This window comes from Somniosus microcephalus, chromosome 4 (genome assembly GCF_052327205.1).
Source record: "Somniosus microcephalus isolate GS21.2 chromosome 4, FLI_Smic_1.0, whole genome shotgun sequence".
Classification (NCBI taxonomy): domain Eukaryota; kingdom Metazoa; phylum Chordata; class Chondrichthyes; order Squaliformes; family Somniosidae; genus Somniosus; species Somniosus microcephalus.
The window spans coordinates 169,173,633-169,198,043 of NC_140990.1; the positions used below are offsets into that span (position 1 = coordinate 169,173,633).

Below are 24,411 nucleotides of genomic sequence, written 5' to 3' on the forward strand. Positions count from 1 at the left end.
TCAGATAAGGCGACGAAAACTGCACACAATACTCAAGATGTGGTCTCACCACGGCCCTGTACAACTGCAGCAAGACATCCTTGTTCCTGTACTCAAACCCTCTCGCTATGAAGGCCAACATACCATTTGCCTTCTTAACCACCTGCTGCACCTGCATGCTTATCTTCAGCAACTGGTGCACAAGGACACCCAGGTCTCGTTGCACTTCCCCTTCTCCCAATCTATTGCCATTCAGATAATAGCCTGCCTTCCTGTTTTTGCCACTAAAGTGGATAACCTCGCATTTTTCCACGTTATATTGCATCTGCCATGCTTTTGCCCAATCACCCAACCTGTCCAAATCATCCTGGAGTTTTGGGCATCCTCCTCACAGCACACACGCCCACCCAGCTTTGTGTCATCTGCAAATTTGGAGATATTACATCTAGTTCCCTTGTCTAGATCATTAATATATATTGTGAATAGCTGGGGCCCAAGAACTGATCCCTGCAGTACCCCACTAGTCACTGCTTGCCACTCGGAAAAAGACCCGTTTATTCCAACTCTTTGCTTCCTGTCTGCCAACCTGTTCTCTATCCAAGTCAATACCTTGCCCCCAATCCCATGTGCCTTAACTTTACATGCTAATCTCTTATGCGGGACCTTATCGAAAGCCTTCTGAAAGTCCAAATACACCACATCCACTGGTTCTCCCTTATCTATTTTACCAGTTACATCCTCAAAAAATTCCAGTAGATTAGTCAAGCACGATTTACCTTTTGTAAATCCATGTTGACTTTGTCTGATCCTGTCACTGCTTTCCAAGTGCTCTGCTATTACATCTTTTATAATAGACTCTAGCATTTTTCCCATTACCGATGTCAGGCTGACTGGTCTGTAATTCCTCGTTTTCTCTCTACCACCTTTTTTGAATAGTGGGGTAACATTAGCTACCCGCCAATCCATGGGTACTGTTCCAGATTCCATTGAATGCTGGAAGATGATCAGTAATGCATTAACTATTTCTAGGGCCACTTCCTTAAGTACCCTGGGATGTAGATTATCAGGTCCTGGGGATTTATCGGCCTTCAATCCCATCAATTTCCCTAACACCATTTCCCTACAAATACTGATTTCTTTTAGTTCCTCCCTTTCATCAGACCCTATGTTCCCCCGACATCTCTGAGAGGTTATTTGTGTCCTCCTTTGTGAAGACAGAGCCAAAGTATGTATTTAATTGGTCTGCCATTTCTTTGTTCCCCATTATAAATTCCCCTGATTCTGATTGCAAGGGACCTATGCTTGACTTCACCAATCTTTTTCTCTTCACATATCTATAGAAGCTTTTACAGTCAGTTTTTATGTTCCCTGGAAACTTACTCTCACATTCTATTTTCCCTTTCTTAATTAATCTCTTTGTCCTCCTTTGTTGAATCCTAAACTGCTCCCAATCCTCAGGTTTACTGCTTTTTCTGGCCAATTTATATGTCCTCTCCTTGGATCTTATGCTATCCCTAATTTCCCTTGTTAGCCATGGTTGAGTCACCTTTTTTGTTTTATTTTTATGCCAAACTGGGATGAACAAATTCTGTAGTTCATCCATTCGGTCTTTGAATGTTTGCCATTGCCTATCCACCGTCAACCCTTTTAGTGACATTCCCCAATCAATCCTACCCAACTCATGCCTCAGACCATCGTAGTTTCCTTTATTTAAATTTAGGGTCTCTGAGTCGACTCCTTCATTCTCCACCTTAATGAAGAATTCGATCATATTATGATTGCTCCGACCCAAGGGGCCTCGTACAACAAGATTGCTAATTAATCCTTTCTCACTACATAATACCCAGTCTAAGATGGCCTGTTCTCTGGTTGGTTCCTCGACATATTGGTCCAGGAAACCATCCCGTAAACACTCCAGGAATTCCTCCTCCACAGTATTGTTACTAATTTGGTTAGCCCAATCTATATGTAGCTTAAAGTCACCCATGATGACTGCTGTGCCCTTATTGCACGTTTCTCTAATTTCCCTTTTAATGCCGTCCCCAGCCTCCGCATTACTGTTTGGAGGTCTATATATCACTCCCACTAACGTTTTCTGCCCCTTGGCATTTCTCAGTTCTACCCATACAGATTCCACATCATCAGAGCTAATAGCCTTCCTTACAATTGTGTTAATCCCTTCTTTAACCAGCAATGCTACCTCACCTCCCTTTCCTTTTTGCCTATCTTTCCTGAATATTGAATACCCCTGGATGTTGAATTCCCAGCCTTGGCCACCCTGGAGCCATGTTTCCGTAATCCCAATCAAATCATATTCGTTTACCTCTATTTGCGCAGCTAATTCATACACCTTATTACGAATGCTCCTCGCATTAAGACACAAAGCCTTCAGGCTTGTTTTTTTAATGTTCTTACACCTATTAGAATTATTATTTACTGTGGCCATGTTTGATTTAAACCGTTGATTTCTCTGACTGCCACTTTTGTTTTTCTCCTTCCTATCTTTTGCTTTTATCCTTGTTTCCCTTTCCTCTGTCCCCTTGCTCAGGTTCCCAACCACCTGCCATCTTAGTTTAAACCCTCCCCCAGAGCACTAGCAAACACTCCCCCCAGGACATCGTTCCCGGTCCTGCCCAGGTGCAAACCGTCCGGTTTGAACTGGTCCCGCCTCCCCCAGAACCAGTTCCAATGTCCCAGGAATTTGAATCCCTCCCCCTTGCACCATTCTTCTAGCCACGTATTCATCTGAAATATCCTTCTATTTCTACTCTGACTAGCACGTGGCACTGGTAGCAATCCTGAGATTACTACCTTTGAGGTCCTATTTTTTAATTTACCTCCTAACTCCCTATATTCCGCTTTTAGGACCTCATCCCGTTTTTTACCTACATCGTTGGTACCTATATGTACCACGACAGCTGGCTGTTCACCCTCCCCTTCCAAGATGTTCTACAGCCGCTCTGAGACATCCTTGACCCTTGCACCAGGGAGGCAACACACCATCCTGGAGTCTCGTTTGCGGCCGCAGAAATGCCTATCTATTCCCCTTACAATAGAATCCCCTATTACTATAGCTCTACTCCTCTTTTTCCTCCCGTCCTGTGCTGCAGAGCCACCCCTGGTGCCAGGAAGTTGGCTGCTGCTGCCTTCCTCTGGTAAGCCATCCCCCCCAACAGTACTCAAAGTGGTGTATCTGTTTGAGAGGGGGGATGTCCACAGGGGACCCCTGCACTACCGGCCTATGCCTAGTACTCTGTCTGCTGGTCACCCATTTCCTTTCTGCCTGTCCAACCTTTGCCTGCGGTGTGATCAACTGATCAAACATGCTATTCACGACATCCTCAGCCTCGCGAATGGTCCAGAAATGAATCCAATCGCAGCTCCAGCGCTGCAATGCGGTCTCCCAGTAGCTGCAGCTGGACACACTTCCTGCACACATGGTTGTCAGAGACACAGGAAGTGTCCTTGAGTTCCCACATAGCGCAGGAGGAGCATACAACGGGGCCGGGCTCTCCTGCCATGACTTACCCTTTAATTAATTGCAATTAAATTAAATCAAATCAATCCCAAAATTAAATCAAATCAAGCCCACCAATCACACTACTGTTAAATAGTATCATTAAGGGCCCTGGTTTATAAACAGTGCCCGCCACACTGACTACCCTGTAGGACTGTCAATCATTGACCCTGTAATCTGTCAATCATTGACCCTGTAGGACCGTCAGTCACTGACCTTGTAGGACTGTCAATCATTGACCCTGTAGGCCTGTCAATCACTGACCCTGTAGAATTGTCAATCATTGACCCTGTAGGCCTGTCAATCATTGACCCTGTAGGCCTGTCAATCACTGACCCTGTCGGCCTGTCAATCACTGACCCTGTAGGCCTGTCAATCACTGACCCTGTTGGCCTGTCAATCACTGACCGTGTAGGCCTGTCAATCACTGACCGTGTAGGCCTGTCAATCATTGACCCTGTAGGCCTGTCAATCACTGACCCTGTAGGCCTGTCAATCACTGACCCTGTAGGCCTGTCAATCACTGACCCTGTAGGCCTGTCAATCACTGACCCTGTTGGCCTGTCAATCACTGACCGTGTAGGCCTGTCAATCACTGACCCTGTAGGCCTGTCAATCACTGACCCTGTAGGCCTGTCAATCACTGACCCTGTAGGCCTGTCAATCACTGACCCTGTAGGCCTGTCAATCACTGACCCTGCAGGCCTGTCAATCACTGACCCTGTAGGCCTGTCAATCACTGACCCTGTAGGACTGTCAATCACTGACCCTGTATGCCTGTCAATCACTGACCTTGTAGGACTGTCAATCACTGACCCTGTAGGCCTGTCTATCACTGACCCTGTAGGCCTGTCAATCACTGACCCTGTAGGCCTGTCAATCACTGACCCTGTAGGCCTGTCAATCACTGACCCTGTAGGCCTGTCAATCACTGACCCTGTAGGCCTGTCAATCACTGACCCTGTAGGCCTGTCAATCACTGACCCTGTAGGCCTGTCAATCACTGACCCTGTAGGCCTGTCAATCACTGACCCTGTAGGACTGTCAATCACTGACCCTGTAGGCCTGTCAATCACTGACCCTGTATGATTGTCAATCACTGACCCTGTAGGACTGTCAATCACTGACCCTGTAGGCCTGTCAATCACTGACCCTGTATGATTGTCAATCACTGACCCTGTAGGCCTGTCAATCACTGACCCTGTAGGACTGTCAATCACTGACCCTGTAGGCCTGTCAATCACTGACCCTGTAGGCCTGTCAATCACTGACCCTGTATGATTGTCAATCACTGACCCTGTAGGCCTGTCAATCACTGACCCTGTAGGCCTGTCAATCACTGACCCTGTAGGACTGTCAATCACTGACCCTGTAGGCCTGTCAATCACTGACCCTGTAGGCCTGTCAATCACTGACCCTGTAGGACTGTCAATCACTGACCCTGTAGGCCTGTCAATCACTGACCCTGTAGGCCTGTCAATCACTGACCCTGTAGGCCTGTCAATCACTGACCCTGTAGGCCTGTCAATCACTGACCCTGTAGGACTGTCAATCACTGACCCTGTATGCCTGTCAATCACTGACCTTGTAGGACTGTCAATCACTGACCCTGTAGGCCTGTCAATCACTGACCCTGTAGGCCTGTCAATCACTGACCCTGTATGATTGTCAATCACTGACCCTGTAGGACTGTCAATCACTGACCCTGTAGGCCTGTCAATCACTGACCCTGTAGGCCTGTCAATCACTGACCTTGTAGGACTGTCAATCACTGACCCTGTAGGCCTGTCAATCACTGACCCTGTAGGCCTGTCAATCACTGACCCTGTATGATTGTCAATCACTGACCCTGTAGGCCTGTCAATCACTGACCCTGTAGGACTGTCAATCACTGACCCTGTATGCCTGTCAATCACTGACCTTGTAGGACTGTCAATCACTGACCCTGTAGGCCTGTCAATCACTGACCCTGTAGGCCTGTCAATCACTGACCCTGTATGATTGTCAATCACTGACCCTGTAGGACTGTCAATCACTGACCCTGTAGGCCTGTCAATCACTGACCCTGTAGGCCTGTCAATCACTGACCCTGTAGGACTGTCAATCACTGACCCTGTAGGCCTGTCAATCACTGACCCTGTAGGCCTGTCAATCACTGACCCTGTAGGCCTGTCAATCACTGACCCTGTAGGCCTGTCAATCACTGACCCTGTAGGACTGTCAATCACTGACCCTGTATGCCTGTCAATCACTGACCTTGTAGGACTGTCAATCACTGACCCTGTAGGCCTGTCAATCACTGACCCTGTAGGCCTGTCAATCACTGACCCTGTATGATTGTCAATCACTGACCCTGTAGGACTGTCAATCACTGACCCTGTAGGCCTGTCAATCACTGACCCTGTATGATTGTCAATCACTGACCCTGTAGGCCTGTCAATCACTGACCCTGTATGATTGTCAATCACTGACCCTGTAGGCCTGTCAATCACTGACCCTGTAGGCCTGTCAATCACTGACCCTGTAGGCCTGTCAATCACTGACCCTGTATGATTGTCAATCACTGACCCTGTAGGACTGTCAATCACTGACCCTGTAGGCCTGTCAATCACTGACCCTGTAGGCCTGTCAATCACTGACCCTGTAGGACTGTCAATCACTGACCCTGTAGGCCTGTCAATCACTGACCCTGTAGGCCTGTCAATCACTGACCCTGTAGGCCTGTCAATCACTGACCCTGTAGGCCTGTCAATCACTGACCCTGTAGGACTGTCAATCACTGACCCTGTATGCCTGTCAATCACTGACCTTGTAGGACTGTCAATCACTGACCCTGTAGGCCTGTCAATCACTGACCCTGTAGGCCTGTCAATCACTGACCCTGTATGATTGTCAATCACTGACCCTGTAGGCCTGTCAATCACTGACCCTGTATGATTGTCAATCACTGACCCTGTAGGCCTGTCAATCACTGACCCTGTAGGCCTGTCAATCACTGACCCTGTAGGCCTGTCAATCACTGACCCTGTAGGCCTGTCAATCACTGACCCTGTAGGCCTGTCAATCACTGACCCTGTAGGCCTGTCAATCACTGACCCTGTAGGACTGTCAATCACTGACCCTGTAAAAATATTAATCCTTAACTTTATAGACTTTTCAATCCTTAACGCTATAGAACTGTCAATGCTTAACTCTGTGGATCTCTTCATCTTTTACCTATCACTTGGGCCTTTGAGTGCAGTTACAGTATCATTTTTATATCACCGTGAGCCATCTCCACTCCGTAAAAGTGTGGGGATATTTGCTAAGTCTGCGCTCTCAGTCTGAAAGTAGTATCCACAGAGAGCAGCAGGCAGCACCAGAGTTATACTGTTGGTTGTGAATCTGCATTCCCACTACCAGGAGAAAGCTGTGCTCACATGTGCGCACAGAGCGAGATACCTCATCCGTCAAAAATACGTGGAGTCCGTGCTGGCAATTTTCATTGCGCGACCACAGCGGGCAAGATACTTTTCGGCAGGCATGGACCCAGAACACCTACTCATATTGCTGGAGTTTGGTTCCATTTTGATAAAAGGAAAGGATTATATCGCGCCTTTCACGACCTCAGGACATCCCAAAGCACTTCACAGCCAATGAAGTACTTTTGCAGTGTAGTCACTGTTGTAATATAGGCACGTGGCAGTCAATTTGTGCGGAGTACAAACAGCAATGTGATAATGACCAGATAACCTGTTTTAGTGATGTTGGTTGAGGGATAAATATTGGCCAGGACACCGGGGAGAACTCCCCTGCTCTTCTTTGAATCTTCTAATAGATATCTTTTACGTCCATCTGAGAGAGCAAACGGAGCCTCAGTTTAACGTCACATCCGAAAGATGGCATCTCCGACAGTGCAGCACTCCCTCAGCACTGCACTGCAGTATCAACCTAGATTTTGTGCTCAAGTCTCTGGAGTGGGACTTGAACCCACAACCTTCTGACTTGGGGTGAGAGTGCTACCCACTGAGACACCGCTGACACTTGATGCGGAGCACAGTGATGTGACTATCTCGAACAGCTTGGGCTGGACACTTGTCTAAAGGGGTTGCACCCCCTGGGCACTTAAAAAAAGTGTGAACAACAGAGCTTTTTTTAAAAGAAAAGCTTTTGAGAGAGAAACCCACCCTCAGTCTCAAAACTTGTAACATTTATTGGCTGGGAACAAAGCTCTGCCCATGTGCGGGAATGCAGATTGGCAGCACACAGTATAACTCTGGTGCTACCAGCTCACCGCAGCTACTACCCTCAGACTGATCGAGCAGTATACAACAAGATCTTGCATTTATATAACGCCTTTAACGTAGCAAAACGTCCCAAAAATACTTGCAGCTTAAGACAGCACTATACCCATAACTTTAAATGTCTGTTGATCTCACGGCCCACTACTATGCTATAACGTAAGACACGTGTTGATCTCAGCTTTTTGCACTATGCACATATCCTAAGATGTCTGTTGATCTCAGTTTCCTGCACTATACCCATAACGTAAGATGTCTGTTGATCTTGAGGCCCAGCTGACACACACACACATACACCTGAGAACTAGACAGTTCTTCATAGATAAAACTTAATGTATGGCGAAAACAAAAATGATCCCAAGAATAGATGCTTTAAAATAAGGAGCACTTACCATAACTTGAATGATTCGATCAATTGTCTTGGTTGGTAGTACGTTATCGACTGCGGATGTTGCTGCGTAGCTGTTTCGGTAGAGCTCATGCGGGAAGTTGGCAATGGTCTTGAGGCCCTGCTCGTATCGGAGGTCCTGCTCGTACCTGAGGTCATCAGTAGACACAGCAAACACCCGGATGCCAGCATCCCTGGCCTTTTCAGCCATGAGCTGCATGCCGCCACAAGGGCTTCCCGTCACATGACCATCGGTGATGACGATGGCAAAATGGATCCGGGAATCCTGCCGGGCCTGCTGCTTTATATTGTCTGTCATCTCTTTCAGGGCGCAGTCCGTGAAAGTGCCACGGCCTATGTAATCAATGTTTCTCAGGGCAACGAGGAAGTCATTTTTATCGGAGGTTATGCGGCTGAATTCGATCACCCGGTCAGAGAAGTGCAAGCCCCCGAACTCATAGATGATTTTTACCCGGTCCTTGAACGCTCCATTCACCACTTTATCTACAAAGTCCTTGGTGAAGGTTTTGATGTTGGTGACCAGGTCGCCATGGATACGGGTCTGCAGGGCAACGCTCTCCGAAGTGTCGAGGACAAAGTATATGCTCACCGGACATTCCTGCTTCCCTGAAAACAACCAAAAACAAAAATAAAATAAAAAGTTCAGAAAAGGTCTTGTAGGCTGAAGAAATATTTAAGAGCGCAGTCCTCCCCTACCGCTTAACAAGGGGCGTGTGGGCGTTAATGCGATTTGCCTGACGCAAGTGGTGGGCGTTAAAACCAATCGCCGATGCTGCAATCCCTTGCGGGCTGTACTGCTCGCTGAGATACGGGTTGGGCGTGGACGCAGCTCCCACTCAGTTCCTGTTCCGACCTAGAGAACCACCAACACAAAATGCCAGTCTGCCAGCCAAGGGAGTACCACGGGAGAGACAAATGGCAGCACCGACACTTCCCGGATGTAAAAACTGAGCACCGCGCATCGGTAAATACCAGATGGGGGTTCACAAGGTGCGAAGAACCGGCTGTCAGTAGCGGCGCGTTTAATACGTTATCCGCACCGCCTTTGTAATTGACTCGAATGGCACAGGCAAATGCTTAGCGCCTTTTGCCCAATATAGGTGGCTGCCCGTGATAAGCATGGACGGCATAGGTAGTGGGGTTTGTAGACCCATTGGGCCGCACACGAACCGTGGCCAGAGGGTGGGTGAGGTTCCGTAATCTACCCCACAGCTTTCCTCCGCGATGCAGAAGAGTCAGCATAAGAGAGAGGTTAGGAGTGAGAGTACAATCAGAAGAAAAATCACAAGACAAATCACAATCTCACTTAATACGCGAGTATTTTTATCCATTCATGGGACCTGGGCATCACTGGCAAGGCCAGCATTCATTGCCCGTCCCTAGTTACTCCTGAGAAGGTGGTGGTGAGCCGCCTTCTTGAACCGCTGCAGTCCATGTAGTGAAGGTACTCCCACAGTGCTGTTAGGTAGGGAGTTCCAGGATTTTGACCCAGTGACGATAAAGGATCGGCGATATACTTCCAAGTCAGGATGGTGTGTAACTTTGAGGGGAACTTGGCGGTGATGGTGGTTTCCGCCACCACCCCCCCCGCCATTTTCTTTTAACACATTTGTTTATCAGTTAAAAAAATATTGGAGATGTGTTTTAAAAAAAACAGCTGTTTGATTGGTTGCGGCGGTTGGAGGTCATGTGATGAAGGTCATGTGATGAAGCCTCCAGGAATACATACAACCAGAGTTGGCAACCCGACCCAACCTGAAGAAGAAAAGGCAGCAAATTTATAACACACGACTAACTACAGCCCAGGTCTGTCAACTGTCGGCTGCAGTTTCTAAAGGTAAAAAGCACCTTGAGAGATTCCCTAGAGAAAACCCTGTGAGGATGGGCTTTGGATGAGACGGTGCCCTCCTTTGGTTGCACGAGATTGACCTGACAGGATTTCCCTTTCTGCCGTCAACGCTACCAAGTGCACCGGCTAGGGGTCTGGAGAAGAACTGGAACAACCCATCCAATGAAGGTCAATATTAGCTGGTGTCAGCCTGGGCTTTGCTTTTTAAACCAAGGTCCTTTTGGTTGGGAGTGCAGCACACATCACCAGAACAACTAGAATTTGTAGCTACCCCTGGGTGTCTGTGTATGAGCCAATCGGAAATGACTGAGTGTGACTGCCCAATTCCGAACCACTTTATTTAAAATGTCTTCCCTCCGCCTCTTCACTTTTCTGAAGGCACTGGGTTGGATTTTCAACTTGCTGCCCAGGTGCAAAACTGGGACTGTAGATCACCCAGTCATTACAGTAACTTTCATTTTAATTTTGATTTGGTTTTAATAGAAATGAAAGGTGGTGGTGTTCGTGAGGGGCAGTTGATCCACAGCGCAAGTTTCATACCTGGCCGGCAACTTAAACATTGTCCCCACAGACTCTTGCTGGGGTTCAGTAGGGTTGGCAACCTTCCATTGCCTTGGACTCTCCAGGAATTAAAGATTAATCTCCAGAACACTGCTGTGCGCAAGCCATGGGAGAAAAATCATAGGGGCATAAAAAAAGTGTTTTTTTTCCCCCATTTTCTTTGAATGCTTTAATTTATTAGTTATAAAAATATTGGAAAAGGGATAAAAAGTTTGTGCATCATCCAATTGGGTAATGAAGAGCCTACTTGCTTTCCAATTGACCTGGGAATGCGATGTGTTGCGAGCTTGGATATGTTGGGTGACCAATGACGGGAGCCTGGGGAGGGGCTGTTCGATGCAGGACATCATGTGATGAAACCGCCAGGAATACGTCCAATCAGAGTGGACAACCCTAGTGTACAATCCGCAGCAGCCCTTATCCAAATGGTTATTTATTTTGCTACCATCATACGTGCCAGTCTTCAACCAATTCGATTCACATCATCAAGAAACGGCTGAGTGGACTGCGCACATCAAAGGCTACCAGGTCCAGGCAATATCCCGGCTGCAGTGCTGAAGACCTGTGCTCCATCACTAACCAGAATCTACAGGCTGCGCTGCAGCAACTTGCTGAGGATTTTCCACAGCAGCTCCCAAACCTGTGACCTCCACCACCTACAAAGACCAGGGCAGCAGGCGTATGGGACGACCATCACCTCCAAGTTCCCCATCAAGTTACAGACCATCCCAACTTGGATATATATCACTGCTCCTTCATTGGCACTGGGTCAAAATCCTGGCACACCCCACCTAACAGCACTGTGGGAGCACCTTCCCCACATGGACTGCAGCAGTTCAAGAATAAGGCCCACCACCACTTTCTCAGGGGCAACTAGGGATCATAAGAACACAAGAACATAAGAAATAGGAGCAGGAGTAAGCCATAAGTTCATGGCTCATCGGCCTCAACTCCACTTTCCCGCCTGATCCCCATATCCCTTAGAGTCCAAAAATCTATCTATCTCAGACTTGAACATACTCAACGACTCAGCATCCACAGCCCTTTGGGGTAGAGAATTCCAAAGATTCACAACACTCTGAGTGAAGAAATTCCTCCTCACTGCAGTCCTAAATGGCCAACCCCTTATCCTGAGACTATGCTCCCTAGGTCTTAACTCTCCAGCCAGGGGAAACAACCTCTCAGCATCTACCCTGTCAATCCCCCTCAGGATCTTATATGTTTCAACTAGCTAAAGTGCCCGGCGGTGCCGAGGGATTTTTGAGGGTATGTTGTTGTTGGAAGAGAGAGAGAGAGAGCGACTGGGGGGAAGAGAGAGCGCGACTGGGGGGAAGAGAGAGAGCGACTGGGGGGAAGAGAGAGAGCGGCTGGGGGGGAAGAGAGAGAGCGGCTGGGGGGAAGAGAGAGCGCGACTGGGGGGGAAGAGAGAGAGCGACTGGGGGGAAGAGAGAGCGCGACTGGGGGAAGAGAGAGAGCGCCTGGGGGGAAGAGAGAGAGCGACTGGGGGGAAGAGAGAGAGCGACTGGGGGGGAAGAGAGAGAGCGACTGGGGGAAGAGAGAGAGCGACTGGGGGGAAGAGAGAGAGCGACTGGGGGGAAGAGGGAGAGCGACTGGGGGGAAGAGAGAGAGCGACTGGGGGGGAAGAGAGAGAGCGACTGGGGGGAAGAGAGAGAGCGACTGGGGGGAAGAGAGAGAGCGACTGGGGGGAAGAGAGAGAGCGACTGGGGGGAAGAGAGAGTGCGACTGGGGGGAAGAGAGAGAGCGACTGGGGGGAACAGAGAGAGCGACTGGGGGGAAGAGAGAGAGCGACTGGGGGGAAGGGAGAGAGCGACTGGGGGGAAGAGAGAGAGCGACTGGGGGGAAGAGAGAGAGCGACTGGGGGGAAGAGAGAGAGCGACTGGGGGGAAGAGAGAGAGCGACTGGGGGGAAGAGAGAGAGCGGCTGGGGGGAAGAGAGAGAGCGACTGGGGAGAGAGAGAGAGCGACTGGGGGGAAGAGAGAGAGCGACTGGGGGGAAGAGAGAGAGCGACTGGGGGGAAGAGAGAGAGCGACTGGGGGGAAGAGAGAGAGCGACTGGGGGGAAGAGAGAGAGCGACTGGGGGGAAGAGAGAGAGCGACTGGGGGGAAGAGAGAGAGCGACTGGGGGGAAGAGAGAGAGCGACTGGGGGGAAGAGAGAGAGCGACTGGGGGAAGAGAGAGTGCAACTGGGGGGAAGAGAGAGCGCGACTGGGGGGAAGAGAGAGCGCGAGTGGGGGGAAGAGAGAGAGCGACTGGAGGGAAGAGAGAGAGCGAGTGGGGGGAAGAGAGAAAGCGATGGGGGAAAAGAGAGCGCGACTGGGGGGAAGGGGGGAAGGTGGGGGGTAAAAGGGGGGAAGGGGAGGGGAAGGGGGGAAAGGGAAGGGGAGGGGGAAGTGGGGGAAAGGGGAGGGAAGGGAAGGGGGAAGGGGGAAGGGGGGGAAGGGGAGGGGGGGAAGGGGAGTGGGGGAAAGGGGAGGGGGAAGGGGAGGGGGAAAGGGGAGGGGGGAAGGGGAGGGGGGAAGGGGAGGGGGGAAAGGGGAGGGGGGAAAGGGGAGGGGGGGAAGGGGACGGGGGAAGGGGAGGGGGGAGGGCAGGAGGGGGGAAGGGGAGGGAGGGGAGGGGGAAGGGGTGGGGGGGAGGGGATGGGGGAGGGGAGGGGGGAGGGGAGGGGGAAGGGGAGGGGGGAAGGGGAGGGGGGAGAGGGGAGGGAGAGGGGGGGAGGGGAGAGGGAGGAGGGGGGAAGGGGAAGGGGAGGGGGAAGGGGAGGGGGAAAGGGGAGGGGGAAGAGGGGAGGAGGGAAGGGGACGGGGAGAGGGGAGGGAGAGGGGAGGGGGAGGGGAGGGAAGGGGAAGGGAGGGGGAGAGGGGGGAGGAGGGGGAGAGGAGGGAAGGGGTGGGGGAGGTGGGGGAAGGAGGGGGGGAGAAAGGGGGGGAAGGGGAGGGGGGGAAGGGGAGGGGGGAAGGGGAGGGGGGAAGGGGAGGGGGGGAAGGGGAGGGGGGAAGGGGAGGGGGGAGGGGAGGGGGGAGGGGAGGGGGGAAGGGGAGGGGGGAAGGGGAGGGGGGGAAGGGGAGGGGGGAAAGGGGAGGGGGAAAGGGGAGGGGGGAAAGGGGAGAGGGGAAAGGGGAGGGGGGAAAGGGGAGGGGGGAAAGGGGAGGGTGGAAAGTGGAGGGGGGAAAGGGGAGGGGGGAAAGGGGAGGAGGGAAAGTGGAGGGGGAAAGGGGAGGGGGGAAAGGGGAGGGGGGAAAGGGGAGGGGGGAAAGGGGAGGGGGAAAGGGGAGGGGGGAAAGGGGAGGGGGAAAGGGGAGGGGGGAAAGGGGAGGAGGGAAAGGGGAGGAGGGAAAGGGGAGGGGGAAAGGGGAGGGGGAAAGGGGAGGGGGGAAAGGCGAGGAGGGAAAGGGGAGGGGGAGGGTGGGGAAAGGGGAGGGGGAAGGGGGGAAAGGAGAGGGGAGTGGGAGAGGGGGGAAAGGGGAGGGGAGGGGGAGGGGAGGGGGAAGGGGAGGGGGAAGGGGGAGAGGAGGGGGAGGAGGGGAGGGGGAGGAGGGGAGGGGGAGGAAGGGAAGGGGAAGGGGAGGGGGGAAGGGGAGGGGGAGAGGGGAGGGGGGAAGGGGATGGGGGAGAGGGGAGGGAGAGGGGAGGGGAGAGGGGGGAGGGGAGAGGGAGGGGGGGAGGGGAGGGGGGAGGGGAGGGGAGGGGGAGGGGAAGGGAGGGGGAGGGGGGGAGGAGGGGGAGAGGGGGGAGAGGAGGGAAGGGGTGGGGGAGGTGGGGGAAGGAGGGGGGGAGAAAGGGAGGGGGGAGCCAGCAGACCCTCTCCCCTCTGCCAGCGATGGCTCCGCTGAGCTCCGTGCCACCCCACGCACTGACATGCTGAGCGCAGCGCCCCGGTCAGCCCGAGCCCCACTGCGCCCCGGTCAGCCCGAGCCCCGCCCTCCCGAGGCCAGGCCTGAGGCGGCTTGAGACGGCCGATTGCGGCTGGCCGGGCCCGGTTGCCTTGGTAACCCTCCTCCCCTCTCCGCCTCCCGATCTCCGGGACCGGGCCTGGGCCTGAGCGGCTTGAGATGGCCGATTGCGGCTGGCGAGCCCGGTTGCCGGGGTAACCCTCTCCACTAACCTGCTCGCTTCCCTCTGGCCGCGCTCTGTGTGGAGGTGCGCGTGCGCCGTGCAGCGCGAGGAGCTTGCAGTGAGCCCAGCCAGCCTTTACCAAGATGGCTGGCCGCTGGTTCGGAATCGGGCCCAGCGGGGGGGTGGGGGGTTTGGGGTGAGGGGTGGGAGGAGCTTGCCACAAAACAATTGCCTAGGGTCCAGCATGGCTGGCAACAGACGCCCAGGCTTCGAGGCCTACCTGCAAAAACGGGGAAAGGTAGGAAAATTAATGAGATTAGATAAAAGATTTAGAAAGTAATTAACTTTTTTAAAAAACAATATGTGTTTTAAAAACAACTTTTTTTTAAAGACGCAGAAAGCGGGAAAAAGAAATGAAAAGTTTGGAATCAAGATGGCGGCAACTCACCTCGGTTCAGAACGATAAGGCCCGCCCACACACGCACCGATTGGTCGACCGTCAGGTCACCGAAGCGTAGGGTTGGTCAATCGTCCCGTCACTCGACTCTAGGAGGGCCCGCCCGCACGCGCCAGGAACCCGCCCCCGCCACGCAGCGATTGGTCGACCGTCGGGTCGCTCGACCGTACGATTGGTCGACCTCAACGTCACTCAATGCTAATGAGCAGATAATGAGCGGAATTTTGAACGTTTTTTGGATACCGCGGGCACAATTCTTGTCTCACCGAAACGTAAATACGCTTACGACCGTTCTGGAATCGTAAGCTTTCTTTTGATGTAACACACGTGTAGTAGGTATGCTCTATAACTTTTGATTGTATAGCCGGACAGAAAGACAGACAGAGAGACATACCGTTTTATATCTGTAGATAAGATCACCTCTCATTCTTCTAAACTCCAGAGAGTAAAGGCCCATTCTACACAATCTCTCATCATAGGACAATCCTCTCATCCCAGGAATCAATCTAGTGAATCTTTGTTGCACCCCATCTAAGGCAAGAATATCCTTTCTTCGGTAGGGAGACCAAAACTGTGCACAGTACTCCAGGTGTGGTCTCACCAAGGCCCTGTACAATTGCAGCAAGACTTCGTTACTCTTGTTCTCCAAACCCCTTGCAATAAAGGCCAACATGCCATTTGCCTTCATTATTGCTTGTTTTACCTGCATGTTAACCTTCTGTGTTTCCTATATAAGGACACCCAAATCCCTTTGAACGCTAACATTTCATAGTTTCCAATTAAAAAATATTTTGTTTTTCTATACATCCTACCAAAGTGAATAATTTCACATTTCCCCACATTATAGTCCCATCTACCACCCTCCTGCGCTCTCACTGAGCCTGGCTACATCCCTTTGCAGACTCTGTGTCCTCCTCACAACTTACTTTCCCACCTAGCTTTGTATCATCAGCAAACTTGGATACATTACACTTGATCCGCAATAAATGCCAGCCTTGCCAGCGACGCCCACATCTCAAGAGTGTCAGGGAGCTATTCACCCACCGAGGGCATCACAGTTAAGCTCATGCCTGTGCTGTTTAACTGACATCCACATACACACTTACTTTCCATAAGGAGTCACGGGACAGCCATTGGGATGCAGAGGACAAATTTAGCACCACAACAGATTGCTGCTCTGGTCGGGATCGGCTGTGCTGGGAATCAAACCCAGCACCTCCTGGTCAGTCAGCCTTAGCAGCACACTGGGCATTGCCTTCACCCCGCACGGTTGAAGTGCTCAGGACTGGGGGGGAGAAACTCCCGAGTTATCAAATTCAACGCAATAGACTGAGAGCGACAAAACTCGAAGATCTCCTACCTGTACAACCTTCTGGATTTGAAGTAGGGTCTGCCGGCCTGAAATCCTGGGACTGTCCTCTCACCGGGTCAACCAGTCCCCAAGCGATCAGGAGCAACGTGAGAAATGTTGGAAGCATTTTCTATCGGCAGTTCAGCAACAACGCCTGGTGAACACAGCAAAATAAACCAAGGAGCATCAGAGCCTGGAACGCCGCACAATGCAACAACAACCGTTTGTATTTATTCAGCACCTCTAACGCAGAAGCAATTGCCCCAAGGCATAATGCTTCAGGGAGGCATGAGCAGAAATAAATAGATGCCGATCCAAAGGAGGAGATATTGGGACAGGTGACCAAAATGTTTGGTCCAAGAGGTGGGTTTCAAGTAGCGTCTTAAAGGAGGAGGGAGAGGTGGAGAGATCTCGGAGGGTTGTAGGGCTGGAGGAGGTTACAGAGATCTCGGAGGGTTGTAGGGCTGGAGGAGGTTACAGAGAACTCGGAGGGTTGTAGGGCTGGAGGAAGTTACAGAGATCTCGGAGGGTAGTAGGGCTGGAGGAGTTTACAGAGATCTCAGAGGGTTGTAAGGCTGGAGGAGGTTACAGAGATCACGGAGGGTAGTAGGGCTGGAGGAGGTTACAGAGAGCTAGGAGGGTAGTAGGGCTGGAGGAGGTAACAGAGATCTCGGAGGGTAGTAGGGCTGGAGGAGGTTACAGAGATCTCGGAGGGTTGTAGGGCTGGAGGAGGTTACAGAGAACTCAGAGGGTTGTAGGGCTGGAGGAAGTTACAGAGATCTCGGAAGGTAGTAGGGCTGGAGGAGTTTACAGAGATCTCAGAGGGTTGTAAGGCTGGAGGAGGTTACAGAGATCACGGAGGGTAGTAGGGCTGGAGGAGGTTACAGAGATCTCGGAGGGTAGTAGGGCTGGAGGAGGTAACAGAGATCTCGGAGGGTTGTAGGGCTGGAGGAGGTTACAGAGATCTCGGAGGGTTGTAGGGCTGGAGGAGGTTACAGAGATCTCGGAGGGTAGTAGGGCTGGAGGAGGTTACAGAGATCTCGGAGGGTAGTAGGGCTGGAGGAGGTTACAGAGATCTCGGAGAGTTGTAGGGCTGGAGGAGGTTACAGAGATCTCGGAGGGTTGTAGGGCTGGAGGAGGTTACAGAGATCTCGGAGGGTTGTAGGGCTGGAGGAGGTTACAGAGATCTCGGAGGGTAGTAGGGCTGGAGGTGGTTACAGAGATCTCGGAGGGTTGTAGGGCTGGAGGAGGTTACAGAGATCTCGGAGGGTTGTTGGGCTGGAGGAAGTTACAGAGATCTCGGAGGGTTGTAGGGCTGGAGGAGGTTACAGAGATCTCGGAGGGTAGTAGGGCTGGAGGAGGTTACAGAGATCTCGGAGAGTTGTAGGGCTGGAGGAGGTTACAGAGATCTCGGAGGGTTGTAGGGCTGGAGGAGGTTACAGAGATCTCGGAGGGTTGTAGGGCTGGAGGAGGTTACAGAGATCTCGGAGGGTTGTAGGGCTGGAGGAGGTTACAGAGATCTCGGAGGGTTGTTGGGCTGGAGGAAGTTACAGAGATCTCGGAGGGTTGTAGGGCTGGAGGAAGTTACAGAGATAGGGAGGGGCGAGGTCATGGAAGGATTTGAAAACAAGGATGAGAGTTTTAAAATCGAGGCGTTGCCAGACCAGGAGCCAATGTAGGTTGGCGCGCACAAGGGGTGATGGGCGAATGGGACTTGTTGTGAGTTAGGAGACGGGCAGCAGGGTTTTCGATGAGCTCAAGTTTACAGAGGGTGCAAGGTGGGAGGCCGGCCAGGACAGCATGGGAATGGTCGAGTCTAGAGGTAACAAAGGCATGGATGAGGTTTTCAGCAGCAAATGAGCTGAGGCAGGGGCGGAGTCGGGTGATGTTACGGAGGCGGAGGCAAAGCATTGTTGCATTTCATGGTCTTTGCTCAGCCCATGTCTGCTCTGCTTGTTGGCCTGACTAGCTAGGCCTGGATCCCAAGTGTATCCTATCTGCTAGACACATCACTCCCTGACTTCCATGCTTCTTACAAGTTTGCAGCCAGGATCCCTTGCTGCCCATTATGGGAAGAGCTGCCACTGGAGAGGCTCCAGGAAGGGGATCCATCTGAGCTCTTTGATGTAATTTCTAGATTTTAACAGAGAGAGACTCACTAAGCACGATTAGGGGTCCGATCATGGCCCAGGGGAAGCCAGTTTCCGCTCAGGCCAAGAAGAGAGGGCAGGTCTCCTGATCTGTGCACAGTCCATGGGAGCAACACACCGACAGCCTAGCTTACTCAAAAACAGGATGTGCGTGTTGGTGAGAGAACCAACACAACACGAGGTAAAAACCTACTTGACCTCATCCTCACCAATCTACCTGTCGCAGTTGCATCTGTCCATGATAGTAATGGTAGCGGTGACCACCACACAGTCCTTGTGGAGACGAAATCCCGTCTTCACACTGAGGACACCCTCCATCGTACTGTGTAGCACTACCACCATGCTAAATGGGATAGATTCAGAACAGATCTAGCAGCTCAAAACTGGGAATCCATGAGGCACTGTGGGCCATCAGCAGCAGTAGCAGAATTGGATTCCATCACAATCTGTAACCTCAGGGCCCGGCATATCCCTCACTCTACCATTACCATCAAGCCAGGGGTTCAATAATGAGTGTAGAAGAGCACGCCAGGCATACCTAAAAATGAGGTGCCAACCTGGGGAAGCTGCAACACAGGACTACATGCATGCTAAAAAGCAGAAGCAGCATGCTAAAGACAGAGCTAAGCAATCCCACTATCAACGGGTCAGATCAAAGCTCTGCAGTCCTGCCACATCAAGTCGTGAATGGTGTTGGACAATTAAACAACTAACGGGAGGAGAAGGCTCCATGAACATCCCCATCCTCAATGATGGCGGAGCCCAGCACGAGTGCAAAAGACAAGACTGAAGCATTAGCAACCATCTTCAGCCAGAAGTCCCGAGTGGATGATCCATATCGGCCTCCTCCTGAGGTTCCCACCATCACAGAAGCCAGTCTTCAGCCAATTCGATTCACTCCACGTGATATCAAGAAACGGCTGAACGCACTGGATACAAAGGCTATCGGCCCCGACAACATCCCGGCGATTGTGCTGAAGACTTGTGCTCCAGAACTAGCCGCACCTCTAGCCAAGCTGTTCCAGTACAGCTACAACACTGGCACCTACCAGACAATGTGGAAAACTGCCCAGGTATGTCTTGTCGTCAAAAAGCAGGACAAATCCAATCTGGCCAATTACTGCCCCATCAGTCTACTCTCAATAATCAATAATCAGCAAAGTGATGGAAGGTGTTGTCAACAGTGCTATCAAATGGCACTTACTCACCAATAACCTGCTCGTCAATGCTTAGTTTAGGTTCCGCCAGGACCACTCAGCTCCAGACCTCATTATAGCCTTGGTCCAAACATGGACAAAAGAGCTGAATTCCAGAGGTGAGATGAGAGTGACTGCCCTTGACATCAAGGCAGCATTTAACAGAGTGTGGCATCAAGGAGCCCAAATAAAACTGAAGTCAATGGGAATCAGGGGGAAAACTCCCCACTGGCTGGAGTCATATCTAGCACAAAGGAAGATGGCTGTGGTTGTTAGAGACCAATCACCACAGCCCCAGGACATCACTGCAGGAGTTCCTCAGGGCAGTGTCCTAGGTCCAACCATCTTCAACTGCTTCATCAATGACATTCCCTATATCACAAAAGGTCAGAAGTGGGTATGTTCGCTGATGTTTGCACAGAGCTCAGTTCCATTCGTAGCTCCTCAGATAATGAAGCAGTCCATACCCACATGCAGCTAGGCCTGGATGACATTCAGGCTTGGGCTGATAAGTGGCAAGTAACATTCGCGCCACACAAGTTCCAGGCAAGGTCTATCTCCAACAAGAGAGAGTCTAACCACCGCCCCTTGACATTCAACGGCATTACCATTGCCGAATCCCCTACCATCTACATCCTGGGGGTCACCATTGACCAGAAACTTAACAGGACCAGTCACATAAATACTGTGGCTACAAGAGCAGGTCAAAGGCTGGGTATTCTGCGGCGAGTGTCTCACCTCCCAACTCCCCAAAGCCTTTCCACCATCTACAAGGCATAAGTCAGGAGTGTGATGGAATACTCTCCACTTGCCTGGAAGAATGCAGCTCCAACAACACAAGAAGCTCGATACCATCCAGGACAAAGCAGCTCGCTTGATTCGCACCCCATCCACCACCTTAAACATTCACTCCCTCCATCACCGGTGCACCGTGGCTGCAGTGTGTACCATCCACAAGATGCACTGCAGCAACTCGCCAAGGCTTCTTCAGCAGCACCTCCCAAACCACCTCTACCACCTAGAAGGACAGCAGGCATATGGGAGCACCACCTCCAAGTCACACAGTGACTTGGAAGTATATCACAGTTCCTTCATCATCGCTGGGTCAAAAACCTGGAACTCTCTCCCTAACCGCACTGTGGGAGCCCCTTCACCATACGGACTGCAGCGGTTCAAGAAGGCAGCTCACCACCACCTTCTCAAGAGCAATTAGGGATGGGCAATAAATGCTGGCCTTGTCGGCAACACCCACATCCCATGAACGAATATACAAAAGGGAGCAGACGGACGGTCATGTATTGTGATAATATTGTTTGCAAAGTCCCAAGTAACGTTCAGGCTAATGCCAGACAGCTGGTTGAGCCTGGTGGCCAAAAGACAATCTGTGACACAGCATTAATGAAGATCCCAAACTGTACAAACAACTGCTTGTTGACTGTTGCTCATTGGTTGCTTGCTGGTGATGCCGGCTTATCTCTTTTTTGGTGTGGTTGACAGGATTAGGAGCCAGCAGAAGTTGCTGAGTAACGGAAGACGGGAAAGGCCACAACCCTCAACAGGAAGCCTAGGTCAGAGGAGATGGATGGGGTGTGCTCGGCCATCAGGACCTAACCAGGGTCGGTGACCAAATGTCCAACTCCTTCTGGTCCCCCCCAAGGGCAGTGCCGTCCACTGTAAACCAGGGAAATGGGTTTATAAAGAGCGGCTGAAGATAACAAAGCCCTGGTGAGTTCCCACTGCCCAATACAGGCAGACATTGGGTGGTGGCAGAGCTTGAAGGCCAAGCAAATGATACAAAGAATGAAAGACTTGCATTTCTATAGCACCTCAGGGCATCCCAAAGCGCTTTACTGCCAATTAAGTATTTTTGAAGTGTTGTCACTGTCGTAATGTAGAAAACACGTCAGCCAATTCGTGCACAGCAAGGTCCCACAAACAGCAATGTGATAATGACCAGATAATCTGTTTTAGTGATGTTGGTTGAGGGATAAATATTGGCACATGACACCGGGGTGAACTTACCTGCTCTTCTCTGAAATAGTGCCGTGGGATCTTTTAAGTCCACGGGCCTCGGTTTAACGTCTCATCCGAAAGACGGCATCTCCAACAGTGCAGCACTCCCTCAGTACTGCACTGGAGTGTCAGCCTAGATATTTGTGCTCAAGTCTCTGGAGTGGGCCTTGAACCCACAACCTTCTGACTCAGAGGCAAGAGTGCTATCCACTGAGCCACGGCTGACACCTCCCTCAAGAGGAAAGGAACAAGTGCTACTTTTGTTTGAAGATTTAAACTGCGACAAGGTTTGGACTGCAATGCTCTGAATAGACTCCCTTGGTTACAGGGCTCCCAGGGGTTCGTAGCGTGCCCCAATCTTTGGGACTGCAGAGCTGTTGTATCACGTAAATGCCTGGCTTGTGCCAGAGTCGGTACTGACTGAAGTGTTCTCAAGAGCTCCTCCATGGTCTTCACAAGTTGGCAACTTGTTATGACCTGAAGATAAGCCAAAGAGAAGGAAATAAGCAGGGCAGCCAGTGCAAAGCTCAGTGAGGTCCCCAGTCCTCGGGCCCAGAATGAGTTGGGGTTACATTAGGGCTTACAGCACAAAAACAGGCCATTCAGCCCAACTGGTGTTTATGCTTCACATGAACCTCCTCCCACCTTACTTCAACTCACCCTATCAGCATAACCTTCTATTCCTTTCTCCCTCATGTGTTTATTTAGCTTCCCCTTAAATGCCTCTGTGCTGTTCGCCTCAACCACTCCCTGTGGTAGCGAGTTCCACGTTCTAACCACTCTCGAGTAAAGAAGTTTCTCCTGAATTCCTTACTGGATTTATTAGGTGACGATCTTATATTTATGGCCCCTAGTTTTGGATTCCTCTACAAGTGGAAACACTTTCTCTATGTCTACCCTATCGAACCCCTTCTTAATTTTAATGACCTGTATCAGGTCACCCCTCGGCCTTCTCTTTTCTAGAGAAACAAGCCCCCGCCTGTTCAGTCTTTCCTCAGTTATAATTGCTCAGTTCTGGTATCATCCTTGTAAATCTTTTTTTTAGCTTCTCCAGTGCCTTTATATCCTTTTTGTAATGTGGAGATCAATAAGGGTGCAGCAGCAAGCAGCCAGCTGGCAGGAATGATAAGGCTCCCTACCAAAAAGTATCCCGATATAAATTTGTGACACGAACTCTCCAGGAAATGGAACTCTGGCACATTCACCAGGAGCTGAGAGAGACGATGGGCTCCTTTGGAAAACAGGATCCGTGTAAGCCTTGAGGACTGCATTGAGGAATTGAGGTTCAGCACGTAAGGCTACCATCTGGGAGGAGCCATGGATTCGGACAGACTGGGACAAAGACAGACCACCACGGAGCAGAACTGGAAATGTTCTGCTATGGATTTCTTGACACAAACACGCCTGTCTGCAGCCGCTGCCGGAGGCCTGGGTGCAGCCGCTGCCGGAGGCCTGGGTGCAGCCGCTGCCGGAGGCCTGGGTGCAGCCGCTGCCGGAGGCCTGGGTGCAGCCGCTGCCGGAGGCCTGGGTGCAGCCGCTGCCGGAGGCCTGGGTGCAGCCGCTGCCGGAGGCCTGGGTGCACTGTGCGCCAGTACAGTGCAAGCACAGGCTGGAATTAATCTTAAGGCCACCAGCTCTCACTGGTTGGGCGTGACCAAGAACTGAAGGAAGCCCCATCGAACACAAGTCCTTCCTCTCTCCTCCAGCCCCCACACCAATCAAGGTTAGCAGAGAAAAGAGGAGAAATCCTACCCATCACCAAGGAATTGGGAGACCAACCACACCACCAGGCCCCAACGCGGGCAAAAAGCATCTATACCCAGCCATGGTGTTAGAACAAGACAGCGTACAATTCCATCCCACCCTTACAACAGTCGACAGTGGGATGCTTTGCGAAGAACCAAAGGCGGCCTTCCTGAGAAACAGACCCCTTGCATTCCCCCCACCCCCCAGGGGTCATGGAAGAAGAGGCAATGAATCTCCCACCTGGTTCCAAAAACTGATCCCACTATTCACCAGAATTGGCCAAGGCCTGAAAGGTAGACCAAGAAGAGCATTACTTGGGAGCAGGTGCAGGTACTGGAAGAGGCCAGATGAGATCCCACCCCACAACAACAGACTCAAACTGCCAACCCGTCGCCAGTTAGATAACAACTTATTAACAACCTAGGAGAGGGCCAGAGTGCAGCAGAGAATGGATTTATTGGAGTCCCCTCAGGATAACAGTTTGAATGTGCGACATATCTTGAGCACATCCTTTACGCTAGGTCCCTGTCATAAACCTACATCAAGCCACAGTCTGACTGGGAGACTGAAGATCTCCTCCAGCTGGTTGATGCCGATTGTGAGAAATGGACACCAGGTGGCTCAAGGTTATTCTTAGGAAGGATGAAGCCCAGCAATGAAGGCATCTGCTTTTTTAAACAGCAAGAATGCACCTCATAAGCACCACCCAGGAGATTGAGTGCGAGACACCTGGGGCAAGCTCTCAATATTGTTCACTGATGAGCCTGATAAGGTATGGCAGTGGGTCAAGTTGGTTACATGAGGGCCAATAATAGGGGAATACTGAC

The 24,411-nt window shown here is 51.5% G+C and overlaps 1 protein-coding gene across 2 annotated transcripts in view; it reads right to left on the bottom strand.

Annotated features, from left to right (window-relative positions):
- col6a2 (collagen, type VI, alpha 2) overlaps nt 1–24,411 on the bottom strand; it is a 135,156-nt gene that overhangs the window by 101,893 nt on the left and 8,852 nt on the right. For both annotated transcript variants that reach the window (XM_085985443.1, XM_085985444.1), the window contains exons 2-3: nt 16,489–16,633; nt 8,169–8,791 (exon numbers count right to left, since the gene is read on the bottom strand). In XM_085985443.1, the coding sequence (XP_085841569.1) occupies nt 8,169–8,791; nt 16,489–16,606 (741 nt within the window). In that variant the 5' untranslated portion in view covers nt 16,607–16,633. The remainder of the gene's footprint in view (nt 1–8,168; nt 8,792–16,488; nt 16,634–24,411) is intronic.